Below are 13244 nucleotides of genomic sequence, written 5' to 3' on the forward strand. Positions count from 1 at the left end.
CTCAATTCTAAACAGCCACAGTGCCAAGTCCAAAGACATTTTTAGCCCTAAAAGGCAAGAAAGCAGAGGAAACATTAAAGACACAGTCTCCTGAGTAGTCCTGGTTTCGGCAGGGTGTGGAGGAACTCTCCTCCTGCAACACTCTTCACCAGCAAATTCAGAACAAGCAGATTTTATGCCAGAAATACAGCTGAATCCACAACAGCCAGCTAGCTGCCTGCTCTGGAGTGCTTGCTCTTGAGTCAAACAGCAGACAAGCCCACAGTCCAACTGCAGCATCCAATATACTCTTTACGGAAAGTTATGAAACTAATTTCAGCCTGGGAACACCCATCAGCTCACAATAAATTAAGACAGAGGGGGGGAAAGCAAACAGCAGGCAGCAAAAGACAACACAACTGTTTATGTCCGGTTAGTGGCAATTCAAAGGAGCCATAAATGTCTCATTCACTCCAAACTCTCTTCCAGAAAAGCTCATGAAAGCCCCATTAAACAGCAGCTAAGTATGCCACGCTCTTTCCAGGCCCGCCTGGGCACAATAGACAATGTGCGCAACTAACGGAAAACAGGCCGCGGCCACATTCGGAGACCGTGAAGCAGAATCATTGGCTTTGTTTCGAGGTGGAGGGTTTTGGCTCCAGCACAGACTTTCCCACCGTCTTTGCAAGAGGGAGGTGGAGTGTTTGCCCAGCTGCCTCCCCTTCTCCCTGGCTCTTGCTCCCAACCTTTTGGGTGATGCCAGCTTGCTTATGAGGACCACGCAGCCCCCACTGAGGGGCCCATTCAGCGCCTTCATAATGCAAGGAGAATGTCAGTTGCTTTAAGGAGGGCACGGGACACACTTGGAACCAAGCCCCTTCTCCTCTTGCAGAAGCACAAAGGCTTCCTCTTCTAGGAGCCCAAACAGGAGTGCTGCAGGGAAACCTCGCATCAAATCCTCCAGACTTTTAACCATGGAGTGTTAATGCTTTAATGGAGCTGCAAGGGTTCCAATGACAATTGAGAATTGTCCCAACCTTCTGCCTGTCCCATGTTGTTTTCTGAGATCAATATAGCACCCCTCTCCCATCTCCATAACCAACCATGCACCACTGGGGGTGTGGCGGTGGGATGTACCTATATCAGAGCACCGCAGCAATAAAACTGCTAGCACATTTGCAAAGCTAAGCAGGGTCTGTCTGGTATGGTTTTCATGTCTGAATTTCATCCCAGCAGACCTCAAAACAGCTTGTGAGGGGAAAGAAAGGTCCACACCCGGTGGATTTAAACTAATAATTTTTAAAACTAAGACCCAAAACACCAGGAGATTCTCCCCTTCTACCTTACATCTGTTTGGGCCCCCGGACTCTACATGACAACTTTCTGCAAAGTCTCAAGTCCTATCTATTGCTCTCAGCAGCCTCCCAGCTAGAAGACTAAGTGTGTGAAGAGGATACCCAAGCATCGTATAGTTATGGACCACCATTTCTACACCCACAGCCACCTTAATCAAGTTTTGGAAACCAGCTCTGCAGCCAAGCTGTAGCCACATCCCCCTATCTCTCCCCAGTGTGATACTAGGAGAGCTCAAGGTGGGCAAAGATGTTAGAAGGAAGCTTGACAGGAAGAACACTATGCCCACTCAGCGCCTGGCATTTGGCTGCTCTGCTAAATCACGCAGCTCGTGCCCAAGGGTGTATTAAAGGGTAATCCTCATGCAGCTGCTGGCTTGCCCTTCCTATCTATCTTGGCATTTAATGTCCCACGGGGCAGGCAGCGAGATATACATTCGACAGAGGCAAGCCAATGACAGAAGTCAGTATGTCAAAAAGGAAGAGTCAATGGGGGGAAAGGAAGCCTGATCTGGTTAACCTGAGCTTCACCAATCCCCAGCACACAGTTCTCTTTGGTCAAACAGCTTAGCAGCCAGGGCAAGGCTGGAGAGAGCCACAGCAGGGAGACCGAGTGTTTAATATTAGCCTCCTGGAGGCAGAGGGCTTATCCCAGGATTACACTCATCCCCCTCCACCTTTAATCTGCTCCTCTCCTTTTCTGAGGATGGGTGGCTGAATGCAAACTAGGGAACCTGGATGGGGGAGAGGGAAGAGGGAAGTCCATTTCCTCTGTGCACAATTCAAACTGAGTAGAAAGCAGTGCTGCCTCAGCAGTTAAAATGAGCTACACAGCTGGCTACCAGATGTGGACCAATTAGCACACTGGTCCAGAAGTTGCTTTCTAACAAGGTCACAAAGTTAAATGTTCCCCTCTACACCAAAGCTGAAATGCTCCATGCCAGAGCAAAGACTCCAGAGGCAGGCGACTGATAGTTTCAGGAAATGGTTGCAGGAACAGCTGACCAACTTTTCAAGCAGCAGCAAAAAATAGCCTGAGAAGGACATCCCATTGTGAAGTGCAATAGCTGAAAAGTGTTATTCCACCCACCCAGAGGGTGGGGGTGGGAAGGAACCTTGGGAATGAAAAGTGCAACCTGATTATTCCGTGCCAGAAGGCAAAATATGTAAATATCACAAGAGATTAAGAGCTGGGAGCTTAAAGTAGCCTCCAGAGAGTGGCTGTATTTAGGGTCAAGAGGCAAGGAGGGTTTGGAAAAATAACAAGACAAATACTCAAGCATGCTGGAGGGATGGCCAGAGGACACAGAGTTGGACTTCTGAAATCTAATTAACCCAGGATGTATTTGAGAAAGTTAGTGGAGAGCAAGGCAGTGCTGAGGAAGATGGAAAAGGCCCTGGAGGAAATTCTGAACAGGCTAAAGGTAGATCCAGGGTGCTGTTATTTGGTCTAACCAATGAAGCCTTAGTCCCAGCTAGTGCTCTGCCCAACCCAGCCCTTTGGTTCTATTTGCATAGGATGAAGACCAGATGCTTCTATGGAGCATAAAAGGGAGAAAGGAGCTGGAGGGGTTCTGGCAATAGCTTAGAACAGGGGTCAGCAACCTTTTTCAGTCATGGGCCAGTCCACCGTCCTTCAGACCATGTGGTGGGCCAGACTATATTTTGAAAAAAATATAAACGAATTCCTACGCCCCACAAATAACCCAGAGATGCATCTTTAAATAAAAGGACACATTCTACTCATGTAAAAACACGCTGATTCCCGGACCATCCGTGGGCCAGATTGAGAAGGCAATTGGGCTGCATCTGGCCCATGGGCCTTAGGTTGCCTACCCCGGCTTAGAAAAAGCCTCCATTGCTGATGCTGGATGCCAGACACTGGTCTGGGAGCCCTGGAGGTAATTTCTAAGTAGGGACAATAGCGAAGCCTCCCCATACCTGGTGCCTTCCAAATAGACTACAACTCCCAGCAGCCCCAGCATCATACGGTTATGATGGCTGAGGCTAAAGGGAATTGTAGTCCCAAAAAACTGGAGGGCGCCAGGTTGGAGATAGCTGGATGAGCTTTAGCTGAGGAAGCCACTTTTCTTTCCAAGTCAGTTCTGGGACAAGGACAGAAGCTGAGGGACTGTTTGTTCCAAGCTCCCCCACCCCAAAAAGATAACAGCCCATAACTAACCCTTCGCTCCCAGGAGAACGCTAAGCTCGACTCATATCCACTCATCAAGAGAGAAGGGAAAGCTGCATTTGACTCAGCAAAGGCCAAAGCAGCTGTTCAATCTGGCACCAGTAGGGCTAGGAGAGGAGAGCTGGGACACTGGTGGGTCAGGCTCCAACCTCACAACACTTTTTGGCACAAGAAGACAAAGCCCCATCTCACAATCTCCTGCAGTCGCAGCTAGAGCATCACTCCCACTTCAACCAGGCTTTATCCAACCATGTAAACACTGGTAGGCCAACCAACTTCCTTGTTGCAGGCACACCCTTCTTTTCTGAAATGGATTCTCAAATTTGGGATTGCCACAAGGTTAGAACTCTTGCCAGGTTTTTAGCTGTCCGGTCCCTCCTACATCCGGAGGTATTTTTAAATAGCTCTCAGGAGCTTCAAGTGTCACTTAAGGGTGACACAAAGTTCCTGGCCAAAGCAGTATCTATATGCTTCCTTTCTGGGAGGCAAAACCCGCTGAGAATCTCTGCCCCACAGGCTGAATGTGGCCCTCCATGTCTCTAGGTGGCCCTCAGGATTCTTCCTAGGTCATGCCCCCACACTAGCACTGCTCTGTGCCCTTAAGAGCCTTTGCCTGGCTGGAATCTGGACCTCAGGCTCCAAAAACTAAGCACTATCAGTGCTGGAAAGCAATGCAGATCCTTTTCATCTGGCTGGATACTGGTAGAGCTTGTGGGTTACAACCAGAAAGTAATTATATGTTTGTGGCCTAGGCTATAGCTCAGGCATAGGCAAACTTGGCCCTCCAGATGTTTTGGGACTACAACTCCCATCATCCCTAGCTAACAGGACCAGTGATGGGAATTGTAGTCTCAGACATCTGGAGGGCTGAGTTTGCCTATGCCTGCTGTAGCTGGTCCACTTCCCTTAGCCTACAGGAACTCTATCTCAGTCTCAGCCATTTGGCAGCATCAGCATAGACAGATTTTGCATGCCATGATTTTGGATAAGGTTTAAGATTTTCCTTTCTTCCTCCAATTTAATTTTAGCCTAGATGTTGTCAATTCTAATGAGGCTAAAATTAAGCAACAAGGAAAAGTCTCTGCTCGGAGAAGCCTTCTGAACATTTCCTGCAAAATTCTGCTTTTGCATATTCTCGGGGAAAGGAAACACACAGCATGGGGTATCTCTGGAAGAAACACAGCTTGTTCCAAGCCTACACACCTTTCAGCTGTGAAAATGGAAATGGCAGAAACACAGAAGTAGGAACGCAGAAGCAGCTGAGGCCCAGGACCAGCACCATAAATGGATGGTGATGAGGCCCAGGCAGAGCTTTGAACTGGGACCAGAGCTCTAATCTCCTTACAGCCTCATCAGAAGCCATGTTTACTATGGAGCATTGGAGCTGTAAACCCGAATACAAACCTTGGTTTCAGTTAGTGGTTTCTCTGGAGAGAGCTAAACCACAAGCCCAGGTTCAGATGACACTGAAGTCAAACTGTGGCTCATCTTAGCACAGCAGCAAAACGACCAGACAGAAGCAAAATGATCGTAGGCTCCTCTCTGAAAGCCCATGCTTTGTTCATTTGCACTAAGCCATGTTTGAGATAGTGTTATGTACAAACAGGATCAATGAGGTCCCTTCTATATATTTAAAGCAATATTATACCATTTTAAGCAGTCATAGCTTCCTCCAGAGAATCCTGGAAACTGTAGCTTGTTAAGAGCGTTGAGAGTTGGTAGGAGACCCCTATTCGCCTCACAGAGCTACGGTTGTCAAACGTTGCCTGAGAAGAGGGATTGTTAAACCACCCTGAGAACCACAAAAACAACAATATAGAACAAGTAGCAAAGCAAAATATCAAGAAATCAGAATTTTAGGCAACCCAGCAGCAATCAGTTAAAACCATAAGCCTGGGAGAAAAACTGATGCGTTTTAATCTGGTGCTTAACAATAGATAGCGTAGGGGCAGCTGGATGTATATGGGGAAGGAATTTCACATCTGCTGTGCCACAACGCAAAAGGCCCTGCTCCTCTAAAGGGACACATGTGGCCTGCTCACCTCCTTCACAAACCTGCAACGTAGGTTAGGCTGAGGTCACCCATGGAGATTCAGGCATGAGAGGGAATGTAAAACTGGCTTTGCTCAGCCCAGGATGGACACCCAATCCCAGTGACATTTGCTAACCAACCCACACTAGTATACGTACTGTATATTCTGACCTCCATTGTGTGGTCTGAGGTCCCAGCCACAGACCAAACAAAAGGCGCAGATGTACAGGGGCTGGATACAAGAAGTAAAACACACACCCTCCCCCACTGCTGAGAACCAAAGCTTGGGAGCAACACTCTCCTCCCACCAGTTTTTCCTTAACGAAGGGCACTTAAAAACACGACTGTTTACACTGGCACAGAAGGTGGCAGCAGCACTTCCCACTGACTGGCACAGTCAGTCATCTGCAAACCTTCTCCCCCTCCACTTCACATTTCCAAAATACACATTCCAAGTGACAGAATCACACCCCGGCATAAGCAGGGAGCCTGTGCTGTCATTTCTGCTTAACCACTAAGGCAGCATAATGATTAAAGACACTTTAAAAATATCCCCAAGTTTTTGTAACTATGCACTCAATCGACTTCCCCAAGAGCTCCCCCCCCCCGAAAGAACTTATCCCGAGGTTAAATTAACTGTACTATCGCATCAAAAAAGCACATAAATGACAGCCTGTCTACAGGTCCGACAAACCAGGCAGCTAAGATGATTATGGACAGGCATTCTCAACTGATGCTGCTTTCCAAGCAAGCCTCTTGCAGAATTTGGCTATACTGCTTGCCAGCTGGAAGTCCACCATCTCTTCCCTTCAAGTTTTAAAAGCCTAGTTGCCCTGCATTCCTATGAAATCCAACCATTACTGTGCACTCACATTTCCTTCACACTGTCTTCCTAGAGTTAGCACACAGGCAAATTAATGGAGCCACAACACTTGAAGAAATGACCAGTTGCCTATTAAGTAAAAGTGACTTTTAAAATGTTGTTTTTAATTGCTGCTCTGCATTGAAAACTTTCATGTAACTATAGGCTGACTTTGGTAAACTAGCATAAAAATCCTTTTGACAAATCATGTTTATAGAAAACTTACAGCGTTAAAGTTAAAATAATCCACTACAATTTCTTTTAAAAGTTAAATTAATTCACCATCACCATTTGCTAATTTGCTTTTGTAATTAAGTATCAGACTGGCTCTATTGCTTTTGTTCTATTAAAGTTATGCTTTAGAAATACTTGATGCATATTCGACTAGTTAACTGCCCAACCTTAATCATTATGAACTGTTAACTTCCATGACGCTGCTGCCTCCCATGCTTCAGTTTCCAGTGACTGACCTCTTGGGCCACACTAATCCAAAAGTTTTCCAATAGTGCGTCATGTGCTAGTGTCAAGGGCAAAAAAAGGAAAGTGGGGACAAGTAGACCAGGGTTTTGCTATTTTATTTTAGCTCCTAACCAAATAGTCAAACAACCCCCAGGACCACACACAGTGCTCCAGGCTTTGCAAAGCAGCTCCACCCTTACTGGTTATGACTCCTGCAGAACCAGACCTGCAAACTGTTTCCACGCCTAGGGACCAAGTCTGGGCTCATGAATATAAAAGCGAGTGTCAACGGATCAGTCCAAACAAGCCCATCCCACACTGAGAAAACACCTGCTTACACCAAGGGGCTTGCCAACGGAGAGAATTGGATCATTTTGATGTCGGGACCAAGACAGATGCACCCAGGGACAATGTTCGCAGGAAGTTGAGGCATGAAAAGCAACATTGCCTGGGCAAAGTTACCCGCGAAGGCTAGACTTGGAGAGTAGAGCACACAGTGGAGCTTGGGTGAGGGAAGAGTGAGCAGTGCAGGAAACGATTCTGGACAAGCTCCCCAGGAAGAATAGAAAAACTTTACTCCCAGGAAATCAGCTGTTCCCATCCACACCAAGTCTCAGACCCCCCCCCTTTTAAAATGCTTGCACCCTGCCCCTTCAAGCAACTTAAAGAGTTCAGAATTGTGCCCATTTTGTGCTCCCAAGAACCCTGCGAGGTAGGCGCCAAATTTAAGCGAAAGCACAGGTACTTCCCCAAGCGAGCTTCGAGGGCTCACTAACCACCCGCCCCCCGCCTTGTTTATTTTGGGTCCCATCCGCGGCCTCGAGGAACAGGAAGCAGCGGGTGGCACCAAAAGCAGCGGCAGCGGCGCCACCCCCTGAGCGCGTGCAGAGCGCATCCCACCAGAATCCCTCGCCTACCTTCCAGGAGGACCTCCCTGCCGGCCCGCTTGAGCGCCTGCACGGCCTGATCGTGGGTGGCGTCGCGGAGGTCGGTGCCGTTGACGGAGAGAATGGCGTCTCCCAGGCGGAGGGCGCCGCAGCGCTCGGCGGCCAGCCCCGGGAAGATGCGCGAGATGAGGACGGGCATGCGGTTCTCGCGGCCGCCCTTGATGCTAATGCCCAGCCCGCCTGCCTCTGCCTTCACTACCCGCACCCGGCGCACCCCGCTCGGAGGGGAGCCCGGAGGCGACGAGGAGGAGCAGGACGCGCCACCGGGCAGCCCCGGCGGAGGGGAGAAGGGCCGGCCGGGAGGCGAGGAAGGCGGGTGGCCGGACGCCGAGGGGGGCATCTCCGGGCTGCCGCTGCCCGCTGCGCTCCGCCCGCCCGGGCTGCCCGCGGGGCTCCGCGCTCGGGATGCTGCCGCTGCTGCAGCCGCGACGGGGCTCCCCCACTCGGCGCCGTTGGGCAGCCCGTTGACGGGCTCCGGGTCGGAGCTGAGCACCAGCGCCTCCCCGCTCAGCTCGGCAAGCGCCCGCACCCAGCGCTCGCGCACCAGCACCTCCACCAGCCCCGCCTTGCAGGCGCGCGTCCACACTGCCATGGCCGGACCGGAGTCGCGCCGGACTCACGCCGGAGCAGCAGCGGCTGGAAGAGCCGCAACTCCAGCAGTGAGGAGGAGGAGGAGGAGAATGGGCCGCGCGCGCCCGCCGCCCGCCCCCTATAAGGAGGCGGATTGGGAACCCCGGGAGACCCCGCCTCTCCCCGCCCAAAGGGGCGAGGCCGGGCGGTGTGAGCGCGGCTGCGGCAAAGCGGATTTGGTGGAAGCGGGAGGCGGAGCTCCGCCCCCCCTCCACACACACCATAGAGATAAATAAAAAGTTAGAGTGACGACACCCCTGGTCGGGATAGGGGAATATCGGGGTTCGCATTTAGAGAAGAGACTTTTTTAAAGTTCAGTTAAAAATTAAGGACGAAATCCAGTAGCTCGACAAAACAACAGCAGCAGCAAAACCATAACCTTTTAGTTTTAAAACATAAAAAGCCCTACCAGTGACATAGTCCTAAAGTAAGTCCAGCTCTATATTAATAGTGGCACCATGTATTATAAACACCGCATTGTAGGTTGGCGGGTGCATGTATCGGATACGACAGCCCCGCAGTGTAGTCTAGAGAAAAGACTGCAGATTAGAGGTGAAGGCGAGTTGAGGTTAGTTCGGATTTTTGGCCAGAACTCTCCATTGCTGGGGGACTCCTTGATTTGCTGCTCCTGGACTAAAGTCGTGGTTTTCTACATGGCTCTCACTTCAGGTGGGGGAGACAAACTTCCTAAAAGTTCCGGAAGCGAAGACCTGTGTTTCCTTCTACCTCGAAGTCTAAGCCGATTTTTCAGCCACGGAGAAATAGAGGGCGTGGCCCGGACCCAAACTCCAAGGAGAGTGACGTCGGGTGGCTGCGCCCGCCTGGCGCTTGGCGGGGGGGGGGAGTAGGGAGGATGCGGAGGAGTGAGTAGTTCGTCGACGATTGCTCTGGATTTAGTTACTCCGAATTAATACGAAGCTAATCCTGGCCATCCTGCGCAGGCGAGGAAAATATTTGTCTCACCCTCCATTCACTTTCCAATGCTCACTTTCAGGTGCAGTGAGTTTTTCCGATCCGTTGTTGTCCCGCGCGGAAAGCTGCCCCTCAGCGTCAGTGCATCAGCTTTGCATGCAGAAGGCTCCAGGTTCAGTCCCTGGAAACTCCTGTCCGGGCTGCAAAAGCCTTCTGCACAGGTACTAGCCAACATAGTTGGGCATTCCAAATGCGTTTGGACTACAAATCCCATCAGTCCCAAACAAAAGTCAGGAATGATGGGAGCTGCAGTCCAATTATGTGTGGTGGGCACCACTTTGGTTACTCCTGGACTGTAGATAATGCTGTGAGATCGTCTTACCCCATATATGCCCTCTAAATTCCTTTTACCTTCAAAACTGGCTCTGTTACCAGTACCTCATAATATCTGTTCTGCATCTGTAATAAATCAGTCTTTAGCGTGGCTGCACCTACACTTTGGAACTCCCTGCCTATTGACACCAGGCAGGCACCTTCACTATATTTTTTTGGGGGGGGCCTGCTAAAAACATGTTTGTTTAACTTCCGGGGTGGCGCCTTCGGTAATGGCTGCCTCCTTCTGAACTGGAGGGACCAGCTCCGCGTGAAACGGGTCGTATCCGCTGCGGCGAAGCGGGGACCCTCTTAAAAATCACAGGCGGATGAAGCCTGGGACCATGGGACTCGGCAGGCACCTTAGCGCCCCCCCAACCCACTAAGGAACCCGCCAACGGGCTCCGAAGTGAAGAGGGGGAAGCGGCGCGGTGCTGAGAGTCACCGGCTATTTCCGTGGAGCGAAGCCGCATTGCTGTTGCCGGAGAGCGCTGCCTTTTTCCTGGAACAATTGGGACTTTAAAACAACAACCCGTGAGTAGTACGGAAATTGGATCTTTTAAATATTCTTAAATTCGGCACTGGTCGGGGAAGGTCCAAACAGGAAGTCTGCCTCCCCTTTCTGTAAATATTTTAAAGCAAAGAACCTCCAACTAAGGTCGTGGAGAACTTTACTTTTTATAAAAGATTTTAATTCCACCGATTGAGATTACAAGAGAACTTATTTGGAAGCAGGGGAACCTGCGGGAGAAGAGCTAAATTTAAAAACTGACGTGCCACCCCCCCCCCCGACCCGGGAGTGGTCTGTGAGAGCCAGCTGAGGAGTAATTGAACAATTTGACAGCTATCGAGTTAGCTGTCAAGATACAAAAAGAGGACTTTGTCTCTGCTGCTTATATTGGTTACAAATTTATGTTTTAAAAGAAGGAAGGATTGCTACAATTTAACGTATGGAACCTTTGGTTTTGTGCTGAAAGGAGTAAAAAGAAACTTAAATTCCCCTAGAGGGAGTTTTGGGACATTGCATTAAGAACCAGCTGAGAAATTGTTTTCTGACCTTGATATGTTTAAGAATGGCAGTTGGCGAAGAAATACAGTCTGAACTGAACAAGACTTTCTTTCTCTTGGGAAAGCTGCAAGGTCAAATAGGTGTTTTGACTACAAATGTTACAACTTTGGGCACAAGAGCCAGTACTAGTAATGAACTTGATAAGAACTTGGTACAGGAATTCTACTTAACTGAACAAACAGAGGAAATTGGGAAGGAGAATAATGTTGCCTTTGAAGAGAAAAAAGGGGGGACCCAACCCTGCAGAAGCAAAAAGTGAGCTGTAACCTGAGGCTGGACACGATGGTAACAAGAAGAAACAAACCTTTGAAGATGGAAGCCTGGCCTGAATTGGAAAATGAAAGATGGAGAGATCTCCTTATCTGGGGATCATATGACACTTGGATTATAAATTTGACTCAGTTGGAAGTTGGAGCTATAGGGACATTTGGAATCCTAAGGAGAATGAAACAAGATGTGGAATACCCTATAGGCCTTATTTTCAAGTACGTAGGCCTGGCTGGAAGAAACCTGGATGCTGCAGGGCGGGAGTCCCATCGAGATTTGGTCTTGAATATTAAAGACTATCAAAGAGACTGGCAGAGGGGCCATGAGAGAGACTTAAGAGCCTCGGACATTAGATCACCGGGTTGAGGGTTTTATTTTGAGATCTGTTGGGGACTGAAACCGGGAAGGGGGGTGGGTGGAATGAAAAATGGGAATTTAAAATGTACATAATACAAGTTGCTCTTTTGTTTAATTTTTTTTGTCTTATTTTTAGGAGAATTGGAAATTTGTGGAAGGGAACTTTCTTTCGACCTTAGGGAAATGTTTTAAGAATAAGTACCGTTATATAGATTTGGACGAGAATTAAGTCTGGATAAAGTAAAAAAGTGGCTTATATAAAGAAAAAATATGGTAAAATTAAGGTCTTTGTGATAAGGACTTGTTGAACTAACAATTTGAACTGGAACATAAGGATTTGTTGAATTAATAATTGGAATTGAAATACATAAAAGGGAGGTATGAGGAGGTCGAGGAAACTTGTTAATGAAAAATAAGCATTAGAAATTTTGTGTGTTTTTAATTTTTTATTCTTGTATTTTTGTTATTTCTTTTTTCTTTTTTTCCCTTTCTTTTTGATTCCTTTTTTGTATTAATATTGAAAATTCTAATAAATAGCTTATAAAAAAATAAAAAATAAAAGCATGTTTGTTTAGACAAGCCCACCCAGATGATGAAAAGCTGGTGTGTTTTTAGTTTATTGCTGGTTTTAATTTTTTGAATTTTTAAATTGCTTTTACTAATAATCTTACTGTTTTATTCTTTCTGTAAACCTAATTGAGGTTTTCTACAATCAAGCGGTATATAAATTAAATGAAATGAAATGAAATGAAATAAATGCTGCACACTGCAGCTCATCATTTTAGGGGAGCAGCGAGTAAAAAAAGGAATAAAGATACAGTACTAAAAAGTTGAAGTTCTTTCGTTTTAAAAAATAATGAGACTAACAGGAGGACTTGAGAGCAATTTCATCAGAGAAGTTAAATTGCAAAAGAAAGAAAACCCTCAAAGAAAGGCTTCTGGCAACATTACCATGAAGAGGGAGCCAAAGGGTTAAGTCAGCAGCCTTTTTTCACTCAAGGGCAAAGGCAGCAGATCCCTCCAGCCACCCAGCTCCTAGCAAGGTGCCTGCCATGTCCTCTCACATGCCACTAACAGCACATCCATTTGCAGATGTGTAATTCAACTGTCAACTTTACATTGCTATAGCTGCATTTAAGAAGTGCTAGATCACCAAGTAGGCAGATTAAGCCATGTTTAGAGCACCAGCAAAGCAGGGGCAACCCCTCCAAAATGAGTTTAATGACATTTGATATTTCAAAAAAGCATTGAAGTAGAAATCACGGGGGAAATCAGAACTTTGTGAGGCTTCCTTACCCTCCACTGCATGCTCCTCTCCCATTTTTCTGTTCTCTCTTTACTACTTATCTCCAGGGGTGAATGGGGTATTAGGAGAGGGGTAATACCTCTGGTGGGGGACAAGTCATGCTCCTTCTGGGGTAGTTTGCCCACTTTTGGTCCCCACCTTGCACTCAGCTCTCACCTGTGGCTCCTAGAAGCTGTCAACATGTGACAGTGGCCACACCATGGGAAACAGCTTCAACTGGCCAGCTAAACCAGGTGAGGGTAGCCAATGGGTCTCAAACCCTCAGTGAATTAGGCTCTTCCCGTGTGCAAAAGTGAGCAGATGAGACCAATTGTAGACACAATGGTCAAGAAGGCAGTTTCTGCATGGGCTGTAGAGGGGAGGGGCAGATGGGGCTCATCAGCTTGGGAAGGTGGTCCATCAAGAGGGGAAATCCAGTGCTCAGTGCCCACCCACTGATCAAGGGTGCAAGCAACAGGACTGGCCACTAACTATGAAAAGAATGGCCTGGAATCATAAAGAGACTGTCT

General features: G+C 48.0%; 1 protein-coding gene across 1 annotated transcript in view; it reads right to left on the reverse strand.

Annotated features, from left to right (window-relative positions):
• Nucleotides 1-8532, reverse strand: part of SNTB2 (syntrophin beta 2) — a 32329-nt gene extending 23797 nt beyond the window's left edge. The window contains exon 1 of the mRNA XM_053399890.1: nt 7793-8532. Coding sequence (XP_053255865.1) covers nt 7793-8414 — 622 coding nt within the window. The 5' untranslated portion in view covers nt 8415-8532. The remainder of the gene's footprint in view (nt 1-7792) is intronic.
• Nucleotides 8533-13244: the final 4712 nt, after the last annotated feature.

Source organism: Podarcis raffonei, chromosome 8 (genome assembly GCF_027172205.1).
Source record: "Podarcis raffonei isolate rPodRaf1 chromosome 8, rPodRaf1.pri, whole genome shotgun sequence".
Classification (NCBI taxonomy): Eukaryota; Metazoa; Chordata; class Lepidosauria; order Squamata; family Lacertidae; genus Podarcis; species Podarcis raffonei.